We start from the raw sequence: 18,259 nt of genomic DNA, 5'->3' as shown, positions 1-18,259 counted from the left end.
AGGACTTCCCATATAACTGCCAAAAGCATATCAACACACACGCACCCAATGACCTACTCATTATCCATTCTCATGACACAGTTTAGTGCCTTTTATTGAATAAGGAAATATCGCTAGGTGTAATGGGAAATAAATAGAACAAAACAAAAATCTTTGAAAGGAAATAGGACTAGCACAAGGACATTTGAAAATTTTTTTTTAAATATTCAAACAATATGTGTATATCTCACTTACAAAAGAAGAACTTCGAGAAAAAGAAATAAAAGTAAGTAGTACTTCACCTTTGATCAACTTCATATGTAATCTTTTTCTGATCCATGAGGTCGATGCTACCCAAAAATTTGTTTCAGGCAACAATTTCAGGACAAGGCACAACAGATCTGTTGTCCATTCACTTGACACAGGTAACATCATTCGGTGACCACACGAGGCTTTCTCCATGTTTCATATCATTGTCTTTCTTGAGATTTTTCGGCAAGTGTTTTTCCCATAATACACACAGCTCCGCACAAGTATAGTTCCTTTTCTTGTGACTTTATTTGAAGCAATGGTGAATTGGAAAAGTTATTAATGAAAATCTCACAACATCAATGCTAAATTATTTCATCCAAAGTTGACTGCTCTCTGTTGTTTCAATCACATTTGGAGTCGATTTAAAAGAATGGGACAAATATTTCCCTTGGTCCTCAAAGTTAAACAGAGTAATATATATATAAAGTGCGAATTCACAGCTCTGAGGCAACCCACGACTGTTGCAGTTATGCAACGATGCAAAACAAAAACAAGAACCACCAAAACATAATGCAGTACTTTGTAAGGCCACTCACATCTCTAAAAACTTTTTAAAATATTCATGAATATGATTTTATGTCTTGCCACAGATAAAACAAATAAAAACAAGTGATGTTCTTGTGCACAGATGTCTTAGTACACAAACGCGGATTAGGTAGAAATCCAGTGTCATCTGAAATGCTTATAAAATAGTAGCCTGCTAGCGGGTCTATGTGTTGGGTCGCGATACTTTTCAAGCAAACGTCCATAATTCAACAAACTTGATCGTAAAACAACTGAATAAATTCATAATTTATAGCAGTCTTAAAATCGTGCACTCGCGCACACACACACACACATTTCAAGAGCAAGCAAAATACATACACAAATGTTAAAGGTCAAATGAGGAAACGAAACTCTATTTCAGCTTGAAATCTCACTTTGGTTGATAACCATTTCAGTCAAGCACCACTCATCAACTAGTGTGATGAGAGCAAAGTTTACAACAACGCCGTTCCGTTTATTTGACGGTTCTTTGAATGCCACTTGCTACACTCTCTGGTCGTCTCATTGCCCACTGTCACACCCAGCAACTTCCCTTCACACCCTTGTACTGACCCCCTTTGGCTACTCGCTGGAACCTTTCTCGCTGCACTCGGAGAGCCATTACTTTGCAGGAACTTGCAGTGGTTGAGTGGGGTGGGGTGGGGATTGGTGTTTTACGCCGAGCCAGCAACTAGGGCTATATCACGACAAGGCAGCCAACCCTGTAAACAGATCCCACATCCAGAGAAAGAAAAACATGCCCAAGACGAGAATTAAACCCAGGACAGCCAACCCTCACTGTATTGGTGATAGGCGCTAACCGTTGCCTCACCAGACCGCTCATGAGTAGTAGAGGAAGAAGGAATGTTTGCACGTCAGCATTTACCGGTGCGTGTGTTCATGCGTATGGAGATATATGTTCGCGCAAGAATTCATGAAGCACAAGTGTGGACAATTTTTAATATCGATGTTCGGGATTCGCTTTTAACATTAACCCCCCACCACCACCACCACTACCACCAACGGTTCGGAGATGACCTTCCAGGCTATCGACTACAGTTTGCAATAAGGAACTCTTTTGCCGCGCATCAAACAGGCTTTGGCTTCATAAAGTATGACATCAAAACTGGTAGTTGCCGTAGACAGGCAGGTCTACAGGCTGGTTCCGGCGGTGACGTCTGCCACTTCTGTCGTTGCATCCCTGATCGTCGAACATCTCGTTGGTGTAGACAGGTAGGTCTTCAGCAGGCCCGTTACTGGTGAAAACCTCGTTCTGGTAGACGGCCAGATCTGCGATCTCCTCCAGGTTCTGGCTCACGCACGTGGAGCCTGGCCAGGATGGCACCCGCGGCGGTTCGCTGCAGCTGTCGTCTCCGTTGTCGTTAAATCGAGACGGAGTCTTCGGCGGTGCTGGCGGCAGCCGCGTCAACGACGGCGTCGTGGCCGCAGGGGAGACCGGAGGTGAAGAGTCAGGAAAGAGGTTTACCAATCCTTTGCCGCTAGTAGGGTCCTCAGAGTAATGGCGATCGCCTGTCGCGCCGTTTAAGGGGTGGTCCCATGGTCGGACTCTCAGGACAGAGTCGTCTTGGATTTGTGTCGACTTCTTTCTCCTACGACAGTTCAACATGCAACAGCCTTTAGACCATTCTTAAACAAAATATTTTTAAACGTTTGACCATGTTCGGGAAAGTTTTCACACGACAATTACACAAAAATGTTGCCAAACATCGTCTGTTAGTCTTTAGTAGTAATACTGACGCTCATCAGACGATAAATGTGACTAAGAAATAATTATCCACGATACGAATTTTATGCGCGAGGTTATAGACTTAAGTTACAGTAAAGAAGAATAAGAATAAGATGCTGATGATAAGGATGTTGATGATTGTCATCATCACAGAACTGTGAAATAAACTTTTTCAATTAAAAAGGTGGCTCAACTGGAGAAAAATGTTTTTCTAGCCTGGTTTTCACCCTTTTCTGCATATTTCCTCCTATTTGGATTTCCTCCCTTTTTTCCTTCTCTCAAATCCTTCCTCCTTTTCCCATGTGTGCGTGCGTGTGTGTGTGTGCGAGCGCGTTGCCCTCCTGTTCGTATGGGTTTTTGTACATGTAAGTTTCTATGCATGACAGTCTCCCTCCTACCGTCGTGAGTAGCATTTGCAACCAACGAAGATGGTTCCGCGAGGATGAGCACACAGATCATCGTGAACCCGAAGCCTAGCAGCACTGCCCTCCAGTTCGCGGCCACAGACGCGAACGAAATTCCCTCTTCCGAAACTGAGTGAAAAACTAAAGATATCTTAGTCTTTAGTGGTGATTATGTTAATGAACATCATATAGACAACAAAAAGTAGCTTAACTAAGTCTTTGATCGTTCAATTAATGTTCGCAAACACACCCAAACAAAGTGTGCAGTAAACATATACTTGTAAACAAATCTAAGCACAAACTCTAACACATGCACATTGGAAAACAAATACCAGTGACACAAAAAGAATGAAAGATAGCAAGAAAGGTTGTATATATATATATAAAATTACCAAAAACGGAAGAGAAAAGAACGGCAGGGATCTACATACAAATATAAGTACCCTTAATAAAGTTAATCATTTTGTTTACACACAGGCTAGAAGGAGACCATAAACAAGTTTATACCTTCATCCAGAACAGTTTCAATGATGAAATTCGGCATGAATTTTTCACACAGATCGCGTTTGTCGTCGATTTCGATACACAGAGCAAACTTGTAGGAAGTGTTGGGAGCCAGGCAAGAAACGGTTATGTTTGTACTGTTTGGTCCAGTCCTGTAGTTGGCAATCCAGGGATCATTTGGGGGACTGAACAGTCGAACTCGGTATCCAGTCCGGGTGCCATTCGCACTTTTCGGATGTTCCCAGGACAGCCTCACAGAGCGACTTGTTCTTTCTGTGTAGTTGAAATTAGTAGGATACACTGAAAAAAAATGTCACAGACTGAGCTTATCAATGCCACTTTGTGGTGTTATAAAATACGAGATAAACGCAGAGCTGACTGCCTACTCGAGCTGCGTTACAAAAAGAGGGAAACAACTATATAGGGGTAGGTAATTGCAGGTGGTTTACTGTGCCTATGATAGGTATATGTGGGCGGCTGAGCCCGTCTTCTCATTCTGTCACATTTGAATTGTTCGAGCTATGCAGGTATTCACAACTGCTCACCAAACATTCCACCCGATTCTGGTGGTGCGCTAGGCAATGGTGTCCAGTTTAAAACCTGCCACCACTTCTTCATCATTTTCTTGTTCTTATTAATACGTTATAAAAGCGACAAATCTGTTTGAGAAGTATTATTTACTAATTCCTGACTACAGTTTCCTTCCATTCCAGACTTTGTAGTTTTCTCGGATGTCTGAATGTTTCACGCGATGTTTGATTCTACGCACAATCTTCAAAACCTGTGTGCGTATGTCATTCGACTGTCACCCAAACCTGTTTGTCTAAACCTCCATCTATTTCTGCCCACCAGTCTTTTTACGTCTAAAAACAAATACTTGAGGTCTCAAGGCAAACATATTTCAAGTAAAGTGACTCGTGTCATTTATAGACTTCTTGTCAATCTGGAAGAGCATGAGCCTGCCGAAAACTCAATTTCTCATTTGTGTTGTCATAGCTGTGAAACCCACGAAAAGTGCACTTTAGGGAAAAGGTTATCACGTATACACATGCACATTTCTGATGTTTCATCTTAAAGCAATTTGTGTCTTTGCTATTATTTTAACAAGTGGGGGGAAAGCCTTGCTGACAGAATGTTCCACATTGCTCAACATTCTGAAAAAATACATTTGCTCTGTTCATGGAAGTAAAACTGTCATAAATTTTTGTTAGCTTTTAAAAAAAATTTCTTGTCCGTTTTAATCATCGCTTTATTAAACTCCTAATGATATTGAAATGAAGAAACAAAGGCAGAAAGACTTGCCTACACAGAAACATAGCAGTGGCGTAGGAAGATGTTCGGCGTTGGGGGGGCAAACTCCCTGCTGACAGTGAACGGCGTTCGCACTCGCACATTACGTAAAAAGATGGGGGGGGGGTACTGCACGCACCTACACAGTGGTAGCATCACAACACGCTGCTTTATTGTTAAAAGGCAAAGCAGCATTAAATAAGAAAATACAAATTAAAGAATGACTTAAACGTTATATCATGTTAAATCATATTAATCAAGGTTGGCAAGTCAGTGTGCAAAAAAACTGCGTCTTCGGTGATTTCTATTAATGAACTCCATTGCAATCTCGTCCAGATTAAGCAGATCACCTCTCTTTAAATACATGCATAATGAGACAAGCGCGTTTGTGTCATGGAACTTCTCAGGTATGTTTTTGTTTGTTTTAAGGCAAAAACTGCGTGGAAAAACAAAGGTAAAGATTAATTAAGCCTACTCACCCAACGGCTCGTGACACGCTTTGTTCTATCACAACAAAGGGAAAAACGCTGGTTGCTGGAACCCTCTTCTAGACACCACGCCAGTTCCAGCGACAGTCCACACAGCACGTGGCAAACCCGACTACTCCAGAGACGGGCACAGGTCCAGAGGCGGCGTTAGGAACCGTTAAGAACACGCGGGGCCTTGTAATGGAGTATGTGTATCCTTGATTAATATGTTTAGGCTTTTCCAAATTGTCCGACTTTCCCACAGAAAGGCCAGAAAGCTTCAACACACTAACAGTCTCACGTCTCTCTCTAGAAACTGCATAGTATGAACTCAATATTTAATCAAAAGAACTAAGAATAACCTTTCCATGTTCCATTTCTGCACGAACCTATTTATAAATTATCATGATTACTTTTGTTTATCTACAAATTTCGCAGCTTGGCTTTCTGGAGACCACTTTCCCCACAATATATATAGAATACGACTGAAAAAGTAGACTGCATCACCATTTGATAAATGTTTGCAAAACCCTCCATGAACTCGTGATGCTGAAGTGAGTGTCAACCTTCATAATCGCGAGCAGCACTGAGGCTCCATTTCATTAGAAACGACCATACTCTTAAAAAACATGCAAGTTATCACATAGTGCCATCTGGGTACACGCTCGAAGGACTTCTCTTAGCTTCGAGTCCTGTGCGAGGCTAAACTATTCTTTCAGCTTCACCATGTCATACTCCATTATAATGATGTCAACTGCTGCGGAAGATAATGATTGAAATCCTCGACTCGCCCTTTGCATCGCCAAGCCGGAAGCTGATGGCTGGATTGTGAAAGTGTTGGGCAATACAAATACACCAAGTGTAGCCGTGCATCGAGACAAACAAATCGGATACAGAGAACTACGTGTCCAAACATTTCTCTTTGAACTACATTTCCTGTCCAACACCGACAAGAATTAGAAACCCTCCCTCCCCACCCACCCACCTATGAATAATTCTTAATCCAAAGTATAGGAAAAGCTGATTTTTTAACGTTCTGATAGAGGAAAATAAAATGCATCTATTCTTCATGACCAAGAGAAACAGTTACTTTTGTAGCAGCCCGCCGACACACCCGTCTTCTCGTTTAGCGTCAAATTTAAGGCAAGACAGCGAAGATTGAAAGCCAAAATATTTACGCTTTATCATTTCTTTTATGACTTCATTTTCTTGATCCTTGAATGAAACTTCCATAAATTATTTTTTAACATTGTCAATGAATCTTCCTTCTTTTTTTTACGCGTGGCGGAAGTGTATCTCCTCAGCCGCGGAACTATCAGCTTGTGAAGACTGCCATGATGTTTGTCATGTCTCACCATTTCAATGCCCACGCCCTCACGCACGATAGACAGCACCTCCATGCACGCACGCATTGCTGAAGTAAAAAGGACGCATTTTACATGAAAAGTAATACTTTTTTATATTGTTTTTTGAAACGAGTTTCTTTCAGTAAATTATCTCTACAGGGTAGTAATTTTCTCCAAGCATGTTACATTACACTGGGTTAGAGTTTATTGCAGAAATGCATGTGATATTGCAACATGAATCACAGACCCCGACAATAATAACACAGGTAATGCAATGAATGGAAATTGACAAATTCTTTAAACACCTATGACAAAAGTTGCCGATGACAAGAACAGTGATATCTGGGCAGGCGACATCGATGGCAGGCACATCCCATCCGAACAGAAAGTTCACCAGGGAAGGATGTAGAAGGATGTCACATCGTTTAGGTCTGGAGACACTGAATCCAGGGGATGTAACAGTTAAATGGCTTTGCCATGTAGCAACCATGTTCTGATACATGGGATGGTCTGGTTAGCGCCTCTCACCAAAATAGTGGGGACTGGAAGTCCTGGGTTCAGATCTCGTCTCGGGGCCGATGTTCTTTCTATGTATGCTGAACCTGCTTACAGGCCCGGCTGCTTTGTTGATGTAACCTTAGTCACTGGTCGGCGTGAATCAACAATTTCTGTACACCCGCTCCGGTAAAAAGACAGGACTGATGCGACTCAAAAGTTCTGTGTGCATCTCATCAGAAGCAGCAATTCATCTTGTTGGCCAAAGAGCGTACAAGGTTTAGCACGATGGCTATGAGGTGAACCTTAGACTGTTAGACTCGGTCACAACAATGTCGGCTAAAATTTCCGAATGCAGTGGAAGGTGATGTTTATGACAAATAAGGTCGTTAATAATAATAATAGACTACTTCCATATGACACACAGACCGCGGTTTAACAAGGAAGTAAATGTTGTTGGTCGATGGGTCATCGAGATAAGCGAGAGAATTTCAGAGAAAGTGTTTCTTGCACGCTGCTTTCGGGGCCAACAGCATTCATGGACAATGAAAACGGGAATTTGAATCTCACACAGTGCCTGGGTAACCCAGAAGATTCGATATATGTGAATAGAAGCTAAAGGTCAGGCATTGATACCCCTGGGGTGCTGTAGGACCAGCTTTTCTGCAGATATAAACAGCGGAATAAGGCTCAATGTTTCCGAAATATTAAGCCTACGAACATGACATGTATGTATACACGAACATACGTACGGAAGGGGACATGGTATGTGTAGAAAGAGGTTACAAACAAAACAAAAACAGATTGAATGGTAGTAAGAAAAGATAAAATAGGCTTCTTGTGTGCCTTCTAAGTTGAATTTCAATAAAGGCGTTAACATATCTGGAAAAGTAAATGATTCCTAAGCTTTGCCGGACATATTCGACGATATGTGTTCAGTTAAAGGTCGTTCCCTCGATGTTCCTCGCTACCTTACCTTTCCCAACTCTCTAGAGAGCTAGATACCTATCCCCGACAATTGGTGGTTTGCTTCGATACACGGTATCGAACCACCATGCCTCTAGGTTCGACCAACAAAGCTTTAACTAGTTTAGCCATGCACGGCCTTAAAAAAAGGATCAGATGTGTTTGCATCAGTCAATATGTAGAAGATATGTAGAAGATGAGGCATAGAAGAATGAAAAAGGAGCGAGGAAAATAGAAGAGAGGATAACCTCACATGTATGCATCTATGTATAACCTGAAGAAAAAGACCACGTGCATTTTTTAGCTCATCACTGCACCCTGGCAACTTACAGTCGTTGATGTCTGCCTGATGGGAAGAGGTGAACAGCAGCCCCACCACCACCACGAACACCAGTGCACACTCGCTCGCTCGCGCCATGGCCGCGTGGTGTGTATACTTGCTCGTCTGGAGATGCTGCACACTTCTGTCGCGTGCCTTCACTTGCTTTGGAATGTACTGTGGTGACTTCGCGAAGACGGACGTGTCGCCCACTACCGCATCCGCCTTCTGGTCATGTGACTATCTTGCGCCCAACAAGTTACCGCGTTTTCTTTCCCGAATTCTTGTAGCGAGCAGCGCATACGAAGTCTTCTCATTTGTTTTAAACAAGAACAAATCACAACTCTGCATCCCAACACAAAACTCGTCGAGTGAAACCCTCATCACTGACCCGTGTTAAAGTGAAAACTGCATCTCATCGGTTTGGTGCGGTGAACTGTTCGAGCGCGTCAACATAATTAGCTTCCTTCTTGTTACTCAGCCTTATGCGCTGCCAGCTGTAGGTTAAGGGTTAAGCGGTTTTTTTACCGCACCTCCAAGCCTTTCCTGTAGTCAAGACCGTGCTTATGGTCAGGCAGATGAGGCATCTCCCTAGGGTCCCGTGCTTTTGGTTAATACTAGGCACCATATCAATTGCATACTCACATGCCCTATGCCCCGCGGGGGCTAAGGACCAGCCTGCCTGTAATCATTCATTTAAAGTGCTTCTTTTTATAAAAATTAATGAAACACAATAAAGGTTTCCCTTTTTCAACAAAACATATTTTCAAATCTACAAGAGACAAAAGAAATCTTTGATCTTTTGGGATGAAAGAAAGGCACTGAAGAAGTGGCCGCAACCCTGTATCAAGAATGCCAGCCCTGCGGTCAGAAGATGACACAGCCCAGGTACGGAGAATCGAAACTAAAGTGCCAATATAAGAAGGAAAAGAACTATGAAAGACTGACGTCCATTACACAACAGTAAACTTAGATTACTGAAGTCAGCAGAGGGCCTCTTCTCTGCGACAGCAAAGTTGAACTACTAACTACTAGCTTTGAACAGGCAGTAGCAGTAGCACCCTCAACGGTCACCAGAAAGAATGACAGAGAGGCTGCACACTTGTCAGTCTTTCATGAAGTGATTAATGAAGCCTTGTCTTGAGGAAACTTTCTTTGCATGGTAAATGCCTCAGCCAAACTGAAAATGTGGAGATTGAAAATAACAAGTCTTCGCAATATGCTAGAAGATCCTAGGACTGAAAGAATGGTCCCAAATTACTTGCAATGTCCTCAACCGATTCTTGGGATATGTCATGTCCTAGCAACTAGAAATGACAACCTGATAATCCACCCAAAATAATGCTCTGAGTACTAATTATTTGACGTAAAGCAAATAATATACTGCCTTTAGACCAGATAAAAGAACAGCTGAACGGATCCTTAAATGATGCCTCGTATTAGAAGAGCATTTGAAAAATTGCACAAGTTCTTCACAAACGTTGCTGACTTTAAGAAAGCATTTGACAAGTGTACCACATGATATAATGTGCCATGTCCCGACTAACTTGAACACAGTAGAGAACCCTATCCAACTAATCAAAGCCCTTAAGAGGTATTTGAGCAGTGCAGCAGTTTCCATTTTGCTTTATGGGTATGAAAACTGGACAGTGACCCTTTTGAAAATAGTAAATCTGTGGAAACTTGTCTTGTTACTTGGATTTCTTCACCCACCTTCCCCTTATTTAGGCTATCTTTTAACCTGTAAACAAAAATGGCATTGACAAATGAAGAACTAGCTAATGTCAACAAGGAAATGCCCCACCTATGTGCCCAATTAGCAAAGATCATAGGGAAAGACCCAGTCAACTGCTGCATCCTGCCAGATCCCTCACTACACATCAACCAGCCACAATACTGCTGTACAGAACATTGTATTTTGGTTTCAGGAATGTCAACACACACACAAACACACACACACAGAAGATAAAAGATTTACACACCTAGAAATTTCAAAACTAAAATACTTTATTTTAGCCTGCTGAAGTCCACCATGAAAGCAAACCTAGTCCTGGTTCAGCTAGTGTGCCCTGAAAATAAATAGAAAGAAATTACTGGACAATAAAATTTTTCATACCAAGCAAATTAACATACCAACCACAAATATTAGCATGCTTAGCAATTCATCCACACAGCTATGATACCATCATTAAATAACACAAAGTTTAACTTGGTATGCCTTACAATAGATGTGAGCAAAGTGTACCGAGTTGTTTTCTTGAGTAGGATTCGACAAGTTGAAAAAAACTCACAGTTATGGTGTAGGGAGGTTTTCGTGGTTCAGCATCAATCTGTGGCACATCTTTGGGCTCCCCCTTTGTTTTCTTCTTTTTGGGACTCACCTCCACAAACTTCTCCTCCATAACACGGAATCTAGTAAAGGACAAAGAAACATTACAGTTTTCTGACTGCTCTCCTAATTTGATTCATGTTTACTTCATTCAAATCATGGGACTTAAACTACAAAGAGATAAAAAAGAACCGTTGATGCTTAATTATTGCAATGGTACTTTGATGATGTTTTGTTTTGTCTTTCATGCTGTTTTGAATAAACACTGCCCTTACTATTTATGTTAGTTTAGTCATTGTCACAGATGTTTGATCTAGACTGCTCACTTCTACATTTAGCTTTAGGCATAAACTTACCATTACGTGTAACAGTCAAAAAAACGTTCCCAATATTAACTAAGAAAATAGTAATGCTCTATTTGTGTAAGTGCAAACAATAACTTTATTCAACAAAAATATCAGAATACATTTCACCTGATCTCTTCATCAATGTCCATGTAAAGATCATGCTTGCCTTCACCTGTGTCATATTCCCAGGCCCATAGCTGCTCTTGTTCATTACTGGAACTAATTAAGGCTTCAAACAACATAAAAAAAAATGTACTTGATGTAATCCAAACATAAATGAACCATATGCCTAAGTGTGAGCTCAAATGATAGAAGTGTTTCTCAAAATCTAGAAATGGTAGGAAGGCAACAATCAAAGGATACAATTTAGATGGATGTTGTAGTGCATCAGCTGGAATGAAAACATCATCAAAAAATCCCATAGAAACTGTAAAAGAAAAATCAAAAATGCATTAGTTTGTATCTAGATGTCTCTGTGCTGCCAGTATTATCTAAGGAAAATACTTTTTCAAATTTTTGATGCACAAAATTAACAATTATAATGAAAATGTAATCTAGTAAGTAGTGTTCTTTTCAATCTTTCCATCATCTATTTATTTCTTGCTTATTTTGATAATATTTCCCTACAGTAGTAGTTGCAGCTTTGCTCACTCTCATGCTGCTTTTTTAAATAGGCTTTTGGTTGTGATTTATTTTATTTTCACAAAGCAAACAATTTGTAAAAGTATTTTTATAATAACACTTCTGTGCACTAGCACATAAACATACAAACTCAACCTAATGAGCTCAAATCTTTCTGCATTTTTAATTTTATGAGGGTGGTGGATTGCTTGATATCATGACACTCATTTCCAAGTCTGCATTTTTTATGATAAAGTATAAAATGTATTTGCTTACTTCTGCAACTATAAACTGAGAATGCTCATTAACCTCAATGGCGTTGACCTCAAACATTATTCAGGCTCAAAATTTTATGTAAAAAATGTTACTTGTCAGGAGATGGAAGAAATTAGTTTTACCATTAGGGCAGTCAATACTGTGTGTGCTCCTCATCTCCTGGGAAAGGTCATTCTTTTCCTATCATTACGGGTTAGAAATCTAGCTTTTAAGCCTGAGTACCACTCTGCATCAACCATTTTAAATTCAAATAACCTTTAGGGTTAACCTAAAGTAGATTAAAGCAAGGTGGCTGCCGACACACATTCAGACAAAAGGAAAAATTCTGCTTACCATAAACCCCTTCTCTGCTGCACCGTTTTACTTTCCCAATCAGAACTTCATCAATAAAAGGTCGAAACACAACATACCTGAAGTGAACTGTAAAAACAACACAGCTTGAGAGCCCAGTATATCATTAATTTGAAAAAAAAAGCAAGTAATTCTGTAACAAAATTCAACACAGCTATTTCATGTAAACTAGTTCATACATTTTCCCAATTCATCTGAATTTTCTTCTGTAAGTGTAATTTACTCAACAGATGGAATTACGCCCTCTCAAAACTTTGGCTTTATAATAATTAAATTTCACAGATTTTTATAGTCCTACAGGTGAATATAACCTGAACATCAGCTTTTAAAAAAATATGTAAAAAAAAAATAAAATCATAAGCTAATGGACTTGCATGCACAATGCAACTTACCAGTTGTATGTGTTCCTCCATCACCAGGAAAGATAAAGGTATCTTCAAACTTTTCAATGTCCCACAAAGCAATGCATAAGCCGACATTGTGAACAACCTGAAAGTATAACACTTATCTTGTTCATAGCTAGCTTTATTTCCCAATGCTTTCCTACTTTTCTCTGATATAAAATTTCACTTATGAAAGAAATATTTGACAAAAGGAAGTATGTACATTGATTTTAAGAAAGGCAAGCCAACGGCTCAACAATATAAGGTTTATTATTGTTGTTAGCTGCTGTGCGAGTTGGTCCCTCAGCCGATTCGGTTTAGTGGCATTCATGATTATTAAATATTAACAAGTGAAATATCAAGCGTTTACCTTGTTTGCTAATTTTGAGTTTATGATTTCTGTAATGGCTTGAGTGGTGTCGAGATGAAGCAAATTCGGGGGAATGCGCACCGTATCTTTCATGCGAGTCAAAACAAACATCTTGCCTCGCTCACGTTGTGCCTGTCAGAAGTGAAAATATCACAAAACTTTGCGACTACATTTTCTAATAAAAATCTAACTTAATCTAAACTTATTATCATTATATAACTTATTCATGGGAGATCATTAATTCTTAGCAAGTTATTTGTGACACTTGAGGTCGTAAAAATAGAACGCTAGGTGCGGTGATGTGTAATGTCGCAAATCCGCGCGACATTTTCGAAGAAAATAATATTAAATCTAATCATGCGATCATGCAGCTTACATTATGTGTTCAATATTTTTACAGTTTTGATTCTTACTGCATCGGCCTTTGATGGGGGATGGTAAAACATCTTACACTGCAAACCGTTAATTAATCTGTGTGTGTGTGTGGAGCATTGTTAGGAATGTATGTAAAAGGGAAAAGTTATTCATAGTAAAGGGTTATCAATTTGCACATGTATTTATAAAGACCGACATAATGTTTTATATGTATTTTAATGGGGAAGTATTATATGTTATACAACTGGGGAAGTAATATATGTTTATACCATTAATATTTAAAAAAATTACTAATAGGTATACAGATCAAGACAAACTTTTGGCACAGCCAGGGCCATGTACAATAGAAGTAAGATATGCTAAAGACTTGACACAAGAGGAATTTCTAACCAGGTTTGTATCAGTAAAAGATGCATTTGTTTTCTTATTTCGACTCATCCTTGTATGAATCAAAAATGTTTTACACAGCATAAAATCTTAATACACACTCATCTGTTATGAAGCACACTCATTACATTTTGCAGGAAATATAGAACACTTCTTTATCTGATCCTGTCCACTATCTCTCATCATTATAAATTTTATTTCCTCATACAGCTACAGAAGATTTATCCTTTTGTCGACTGTCATTAAAACATTCCTTATGCAATGTCACTTGGCACATAAATCCTACTTCTATTCTGACAGTACTCGTTATTAGAGCATGAAGCTGCAGCTGAAGTGATACATTATGCTATTTGCCTATCTGTAGAAAAAATAGTTGATTAACCCTTTGAGCACGATGAACCAGGATCGTGGTTTGCTAGGGGAACATGGGGAAGGCGATTTTCATTACTTTTATTGCAAAGTTTAAACTTTTTCCTTTCCAAAAATATATAGCTTTCTTGGTCTAATGTTTAGCTGAAAGCATCAATAACAAAAAATAAATTTCACCTACTGTCTTTACATTCTTCAGATATTAGCCAGTCTGTTGTACTTCTACTTTTATGTAGTGCTAAGAGTGTTATTAAGTAGTAAGAGGTTTTCTACAAGTATTCATAACATGTTTCAGATATGCTTATTCACAGCCTGTGGTGATCAAAGGAGCAACAGACAATTCTGTATGTAACATGTTAAGTTTGAATCATAATACAGCAGTGAGGGAACTTAATTAGAACTTCTACTGTGAAATCTTAAAGCAATAGCTAGCTTATTGCATGTAATTGCAAATGATTATGATTTGATATGTCATATTTGTATCATAAGGAAACTTAATTTAATTGGTTCCTAAACAGCAAGCAAAGGATATATATCTATACTGGTTGCACTTTGAGTTTCAAGAAATGGCCACGCCTTTTATATTCCAAGAGTGTAAAAGTTGATCTACATGGTGTATAAGCATTTGCTTGGTTGGAAAAGGCATGTAATTTTAAAGATAAAATGCAGACCTGCCATAAACGCTGTTCATTTATAAACTTTGTGAAAGTGTAAAATCAGACAAAGCATAAGCACCAAAGGCCTGTAAAATAGGTATGTACTAATTAAAGAATCTTACAGAAGCAGTCTTAATAAAGTGTACAGTTTACACATGGACATGTAAGAACAGTTTACACATGTTTGCATGACATGCTTTTTTTTTCTTTAAACATGTAATTATTTTTATGTAGCACTCAGAATAGAGAAACGCCTTTTCTTGACATTAACAGTCATGTATAATTTTTCTCCCTTTCTGTCAAGCAGAAATTCATCCATGACTGCCAGAAACAAGAAATGCTGAAAAAATATGGATCTAAAGTGATAAGACTCAGTTCAGCAAATACCTACTCCTATGAAAAATGTAAGAATAAAAGTGCTGTTAAAACATGAAATTTTTTCGTTTGAGTACATGTAGCTGTTTATTGTAACTATTAATTTTGTTGTTAATTATAAACATTTACATGTTTGTGAGTTTCAAAGTAAGTTTTTCCTGATTTGTGAAAATAGAAAATAAGTATAATTAATGGTGACATAAATAGCCAAAATAAATTTTATTATATTTAATTTTTTATTTTTTTCTTGACACAGTGGATGTAACTTTAGCTCAATACATAATGGAAATCATGAGACCTCAGACACTGGATATGCTTGGAAATGGTATGTAAGATTTACCTGGAGGGAGTACAGACACACACTTGCATGAACACATGTATATGTACATTTCATCTGCTGTTCAATGAAACTTTGTATTTTACTATTGCTGATATCTTGATCAAGGGATTCAGCTGTCATTAAAAGCAAAGTAAATAGCAATTTTAGAAATGGACAATTATTTGCATAGAGAAGTGTGGTCATAATTTTATGCAGTGGCCAGATGTATAAAACCTTAGAAAGATTATGTTGGAACCCTTGGGTTTATCCTAGCAGCTTCAAAAGAACAGCCATATGATTAAGGAGACCCATATCCTGTTGGACAAGATTCAAGACCTGAAGAAACAATTAATGATGCTTCATCCATCTTCATAATTATTTATATACATCAGACCTTAACATTCTTTCATCTGAGTCCATGTAAGTAAATGAGTAGTGAGATTTAAAAAAATATTAGCCATATTTAGGGTTTTCTTAACTCTAGGTATTATTATTGATCAGAGACATTTTACTGGTTTGGAGACAACAATTACACGGAGTGGCAAGAACTGATTGACAAGTATTCTCCTCCACCCTACTCACTACCTGGGCTTACAGGGGCTTACAGCTTTGGATTGGCAGGTATAAGTGTAGAATATTAAATATATTAAGTACACATGTTACTTGTAAAAATAAGTGTTATCTAATGTAATAGAAATATGCAATAGTTGCTTTCATTTTGAATGGTTATTATGTAATTGATTTGTAAAATGCTTTGAGTGGACTCTGCAGTTGAGAAATGTGCTACATGTATATAAATTGCTTATTATTAAACTGTTTAACCTAATTGTCTTCAGGTGCGGGAACTGGTGTGCCATTTCATTTTCATGGTCCAGGATTTGGTGAAGTTATCTATGGCAGGAAGGTAAAGTGAAGACTTTGGGAATATATATATATTTTTAGTGAACTGTATTGTGTCATAAAAATCATTTACAGCCTTTGAATGTTTTATTGTGCTTTTATATATTTATCATGTTTTCATTTTATTAATATAAGTTTATTAACATCTTTTTAAAGAGATGGTTTATGCAACCACCAGAGAAGGTACCCCATTTCCATCCAAACAGAACTACGCTTCAATGGCTCTATGAAGATTACCCAGAACTACATCCTCTTGATCAACCACTAGAATGTACTGTTGGACAAGGGGAGGTTAGTCCTGTTGGCAAGGAATGAATTTAGGTTGCTTACTAAAACAAGACTAAAAGTTTTTTCACTATTTATTGTCAGAACACAAAAGCGTAGCGGCATTTATAGATGTTATGTAGTACATAAAAATAATGTCTGCTGCTGTTTGTTCATATTTTTTTTCTCCTCTTTTTATGTAGATGTACAGGTAACTGTGTGATTGCTGATTGTTGAAAAATGGCAACTGTCATTAAAACATTCCTTATGCAATGTTACTTGGCACATAAATCCTACTTCTATTCTAACAGTACTTGGTATTAGAGCATGAAGCTGCAGTTGAAGTGATACATTATGCTATTTGTCTATCTGTAGGAAAAAACATAAAGCAAAGCATAATTTAAAGTCTAGGAAGTAGTAAATGTTGACTGTTCATGTCGGATACATGCATGCTTGCTTACTCTTTCTTAATTTCTTACTGAGCTCTTGTATTCACTCAGTGGTGTAGAGATAAATCACACGTCCAAACAGAATGCGCAGCATTTGCAGTAAGATTTAGGGTTAGCAGTGATTTTCAAATTTCATCTTGAAAATATGATCCTTGTGAATTCTCACGTTTTCAATGTCTGCCATTGTTGATAGCAGTCCTTGAAATGTTCAACTTCAAAAGTATCAGTTGATTCCATTTCCTGCGCTGAAGTGGTGGCCTTCCAAATGTGGTTTAATCTTGGGCAATGAGAAGAAGTTATGTGAAGCAACATCAGGGCTCTAGTGTCAATTTGGGAGGACTGGAATTTTTTTTCAGCCAAAATTATCTCGCATCCAGTGAAGTGTGACAGTGCATTTTCATGACACGCTATTGCTCTAGACTTGCTTGCTTTGTTCTTGTGGTGAGACACTTCAGCAGGGTTTTACTAAAACAAGCATTTAGGCACTACAAAGGCTAGGATGTAACTGACTTCAATTCTACCATTTGCCTGCGATTTCACCATTCCCATGTATAAGCCCGAGCACTGGAATTTCTTTCTCATTACTCTTTGAACAGATCACGTTTATTAAAAACTCAAGTATGATTGTTTGAATATGCCCCTGTTTTTCCCTCCAAGAGTGCATCATTTTTCACATTGGGTATAGTTTAAAAAGAAGTAAATCCAAGGTTTAACATAAAATGACTTTTTATGCTTAAATTATTGTTTAAAATATTTTTATTTTTGCTATTAATATTTATAGTTATGACTGCCTAATATTTTTATCATATCAATTTCAGATAATATATTTTCCAGACAGATGGTGGCATGGCACTTTGAACATTGACACAAGTGTATTTATATCAACATTTCTGGGATGACATTTAGAAAAATTGTACTGGCAGAGATATGTATGACCATTTCCCTCTGGTGTGGTTGTGATCTAAGACTTTATGTAGAATATTTATAGATTATTCAGCACAGACCTGAAAAAACTCTTCTGAAATTCTGAATTGTGAATGTTGTGTATGGTTGCATATGATGGCTTCATTATATCTTCATAAGTAGTTTCAGGATTACATGATATATAAAAAAATCACAATTGTTAACTGCAGA

General features: G+C 38.3%; 3 protein-coding genes across 3 annotated transcripts; 1 reads left to right on the top strand and 2 right to left on the bottom strand.

The window, feature by feature from the left end:
- Nucleotides 1-63: 63 nt before the first annotated feature.
- On the bottom strand, nt 64-8,817 carry LOC112567540. The gene is made up of 4 exons (XM_025244239.1): nt 8,366-8,817; nt 3,475-3,771; nt 2,962-3,108; nt 64-2,426 (listed from the first exon to the last, which is right to left on the bottom strand). The coding sequence occupies exons 1-4, from the start codon at nt 8,451-8,453 to the stop codon at nt 2,386-2,388; spliced, it is 573 nt and encodes a 190-aa protein (XP_025100024.1). The 5' UTR covers nt 8,454-8,817; the 3' UTR covers nt 64-2,385.
- A 1,522-nt stretch (nt 8,818-10,339) lies between these two features.
- On the bottom strand, nt 10,340-13,192 carry LOC112570782 (DNA-directed RNA polymerase III subunit RPC8-like). The gene is made up of 7 exons (XM_025249406.1): nt 13,032-13,192; nt 12,671-12,767; nt 12,261-12,347; nt 11,394-11,457; nt 11,157-11,243; nt 10,646-10,766; nt 10,340-10,423 (listed from the first exon to the last, which is right to left on the bottom strand). The coding sequence occupies exons 1-7, from the start codon at nt 13,140-13,142 to the stop codon at nt 10,367-10,369; spliced, it is 624 nt and encodes a 207-aa protein (XP_025105191.1). The 5' UTR covers nt 13,143-13,192; the 3' UTR covers nt 10,340-10,366.
- Nucleotides 13,193-13,308: 116 nt separating this feature from the next.
- LOC112570773 (jmjC domain-containing protein 8-like) lies at nt 13,309-18,252 on the top strand. Its single transcript, XM_025249395.1, has 9 exons — nt 13,309-13,468; nt 13,704-13,799; nt 14,458-14,506; nt 15,126-15,222; nt 15,450-15,518; nt 16,014-16,133; nt 16,349-16,416; nt 16,569-16,703; nt 17,944-18,252. The coding sequence occupies exons 1-9, from the start codon at nt 13,338-13,340 to the stop codon at nt 18,022-18,024; spliced, it is 846 nt and encodes a 281-aa protein (XP_025105180.1). The 5' UTR covers nt 13,309-13,337; the 3' UTR covers nt 18,025-18,252.
- Nucleotides 18,253-18,259: the final 7 nt, after the last annotated feature.

This window comes from Pomacea canaliculata, linkage group LG1, assembly GCF_003073045.1.
Source record: "Pomacea canaliculata isolate SZHN2017 linkage group LG1, ASM307304v1, whole genome shotgun sequence".
In the NCBI taxonomy this organism is placed as follows: Eukaryota; Metazoa; Mollusca; class Gastropoda; order Architaenioglossa; family Ampullariidae; genus Pomacea; species Pomacea canaliculata.
This window is presented reverse-complemented; position numbering and strand designations above follow the sequence as displayed.

Coding starts and splice junctions, on each gene's coding strand:
- LOC112570773 (XM_025249395.1), top strand. CDS start 13,338: ATGTCGCAAATCCGCGCGACATTTTCGAAGAAAATAATATTAAATCTA. Junction 15,223..15,449: donor TACCTACTCCTATGAAAAAT/GTAAGAATAAAA, acceptor TTCTTGACACAG/TGGATGTAACTTTAGCTCAA. Junction 16,134..16,348: donor TTACAGCTTTGGATTGGCAG/GTATAAGTGTAG, acceptor AATTGTCTTCAG/GTGCGGGAACTGGTGTGCCA.
- LOC112570782 (XM_025249406.1), bottom strand. CDS start 13,142: ATGTTTGTTTTGACTCGCATGAAAGATACGGTGCGCATTCCCCCGAAT. Junction 12,348..12,670: donor TGGAGGAACACATACAACTG/GTAAGTTGCATT, acceptor TTGTTTTTACAG/TTCACTTCAGGTATGTTGTG. Junction 11,244..11,393: donor CTACAACATCCATCTAAATT/GTATCCTTTGAT, acceptor AATTAGTTCCAG/TAATGAACAAGAGCAGCTAT.
- LOC112567540 (XM_025244239.1), bottom strand. CDS start 8,453: ATGGCGCGAGCGAGCGAGTGTGCACTGGTGTTCGTGGTGGTGGTGGGG. Junction 3,772..8,365: donor TCAGGCAGACATCAACGACT/GTAAGTTGCCAG, acceptor ATTTTTTTTCAG/TGTATCCTACTAATTTCAAC. Junction 3,109..3,474: donor TGAAACTGTTCTGGATGAAG/GTATAAACTTGT, acceptor AGATATCTTTAG/TTTTTCACTCAGTTTCGGAA.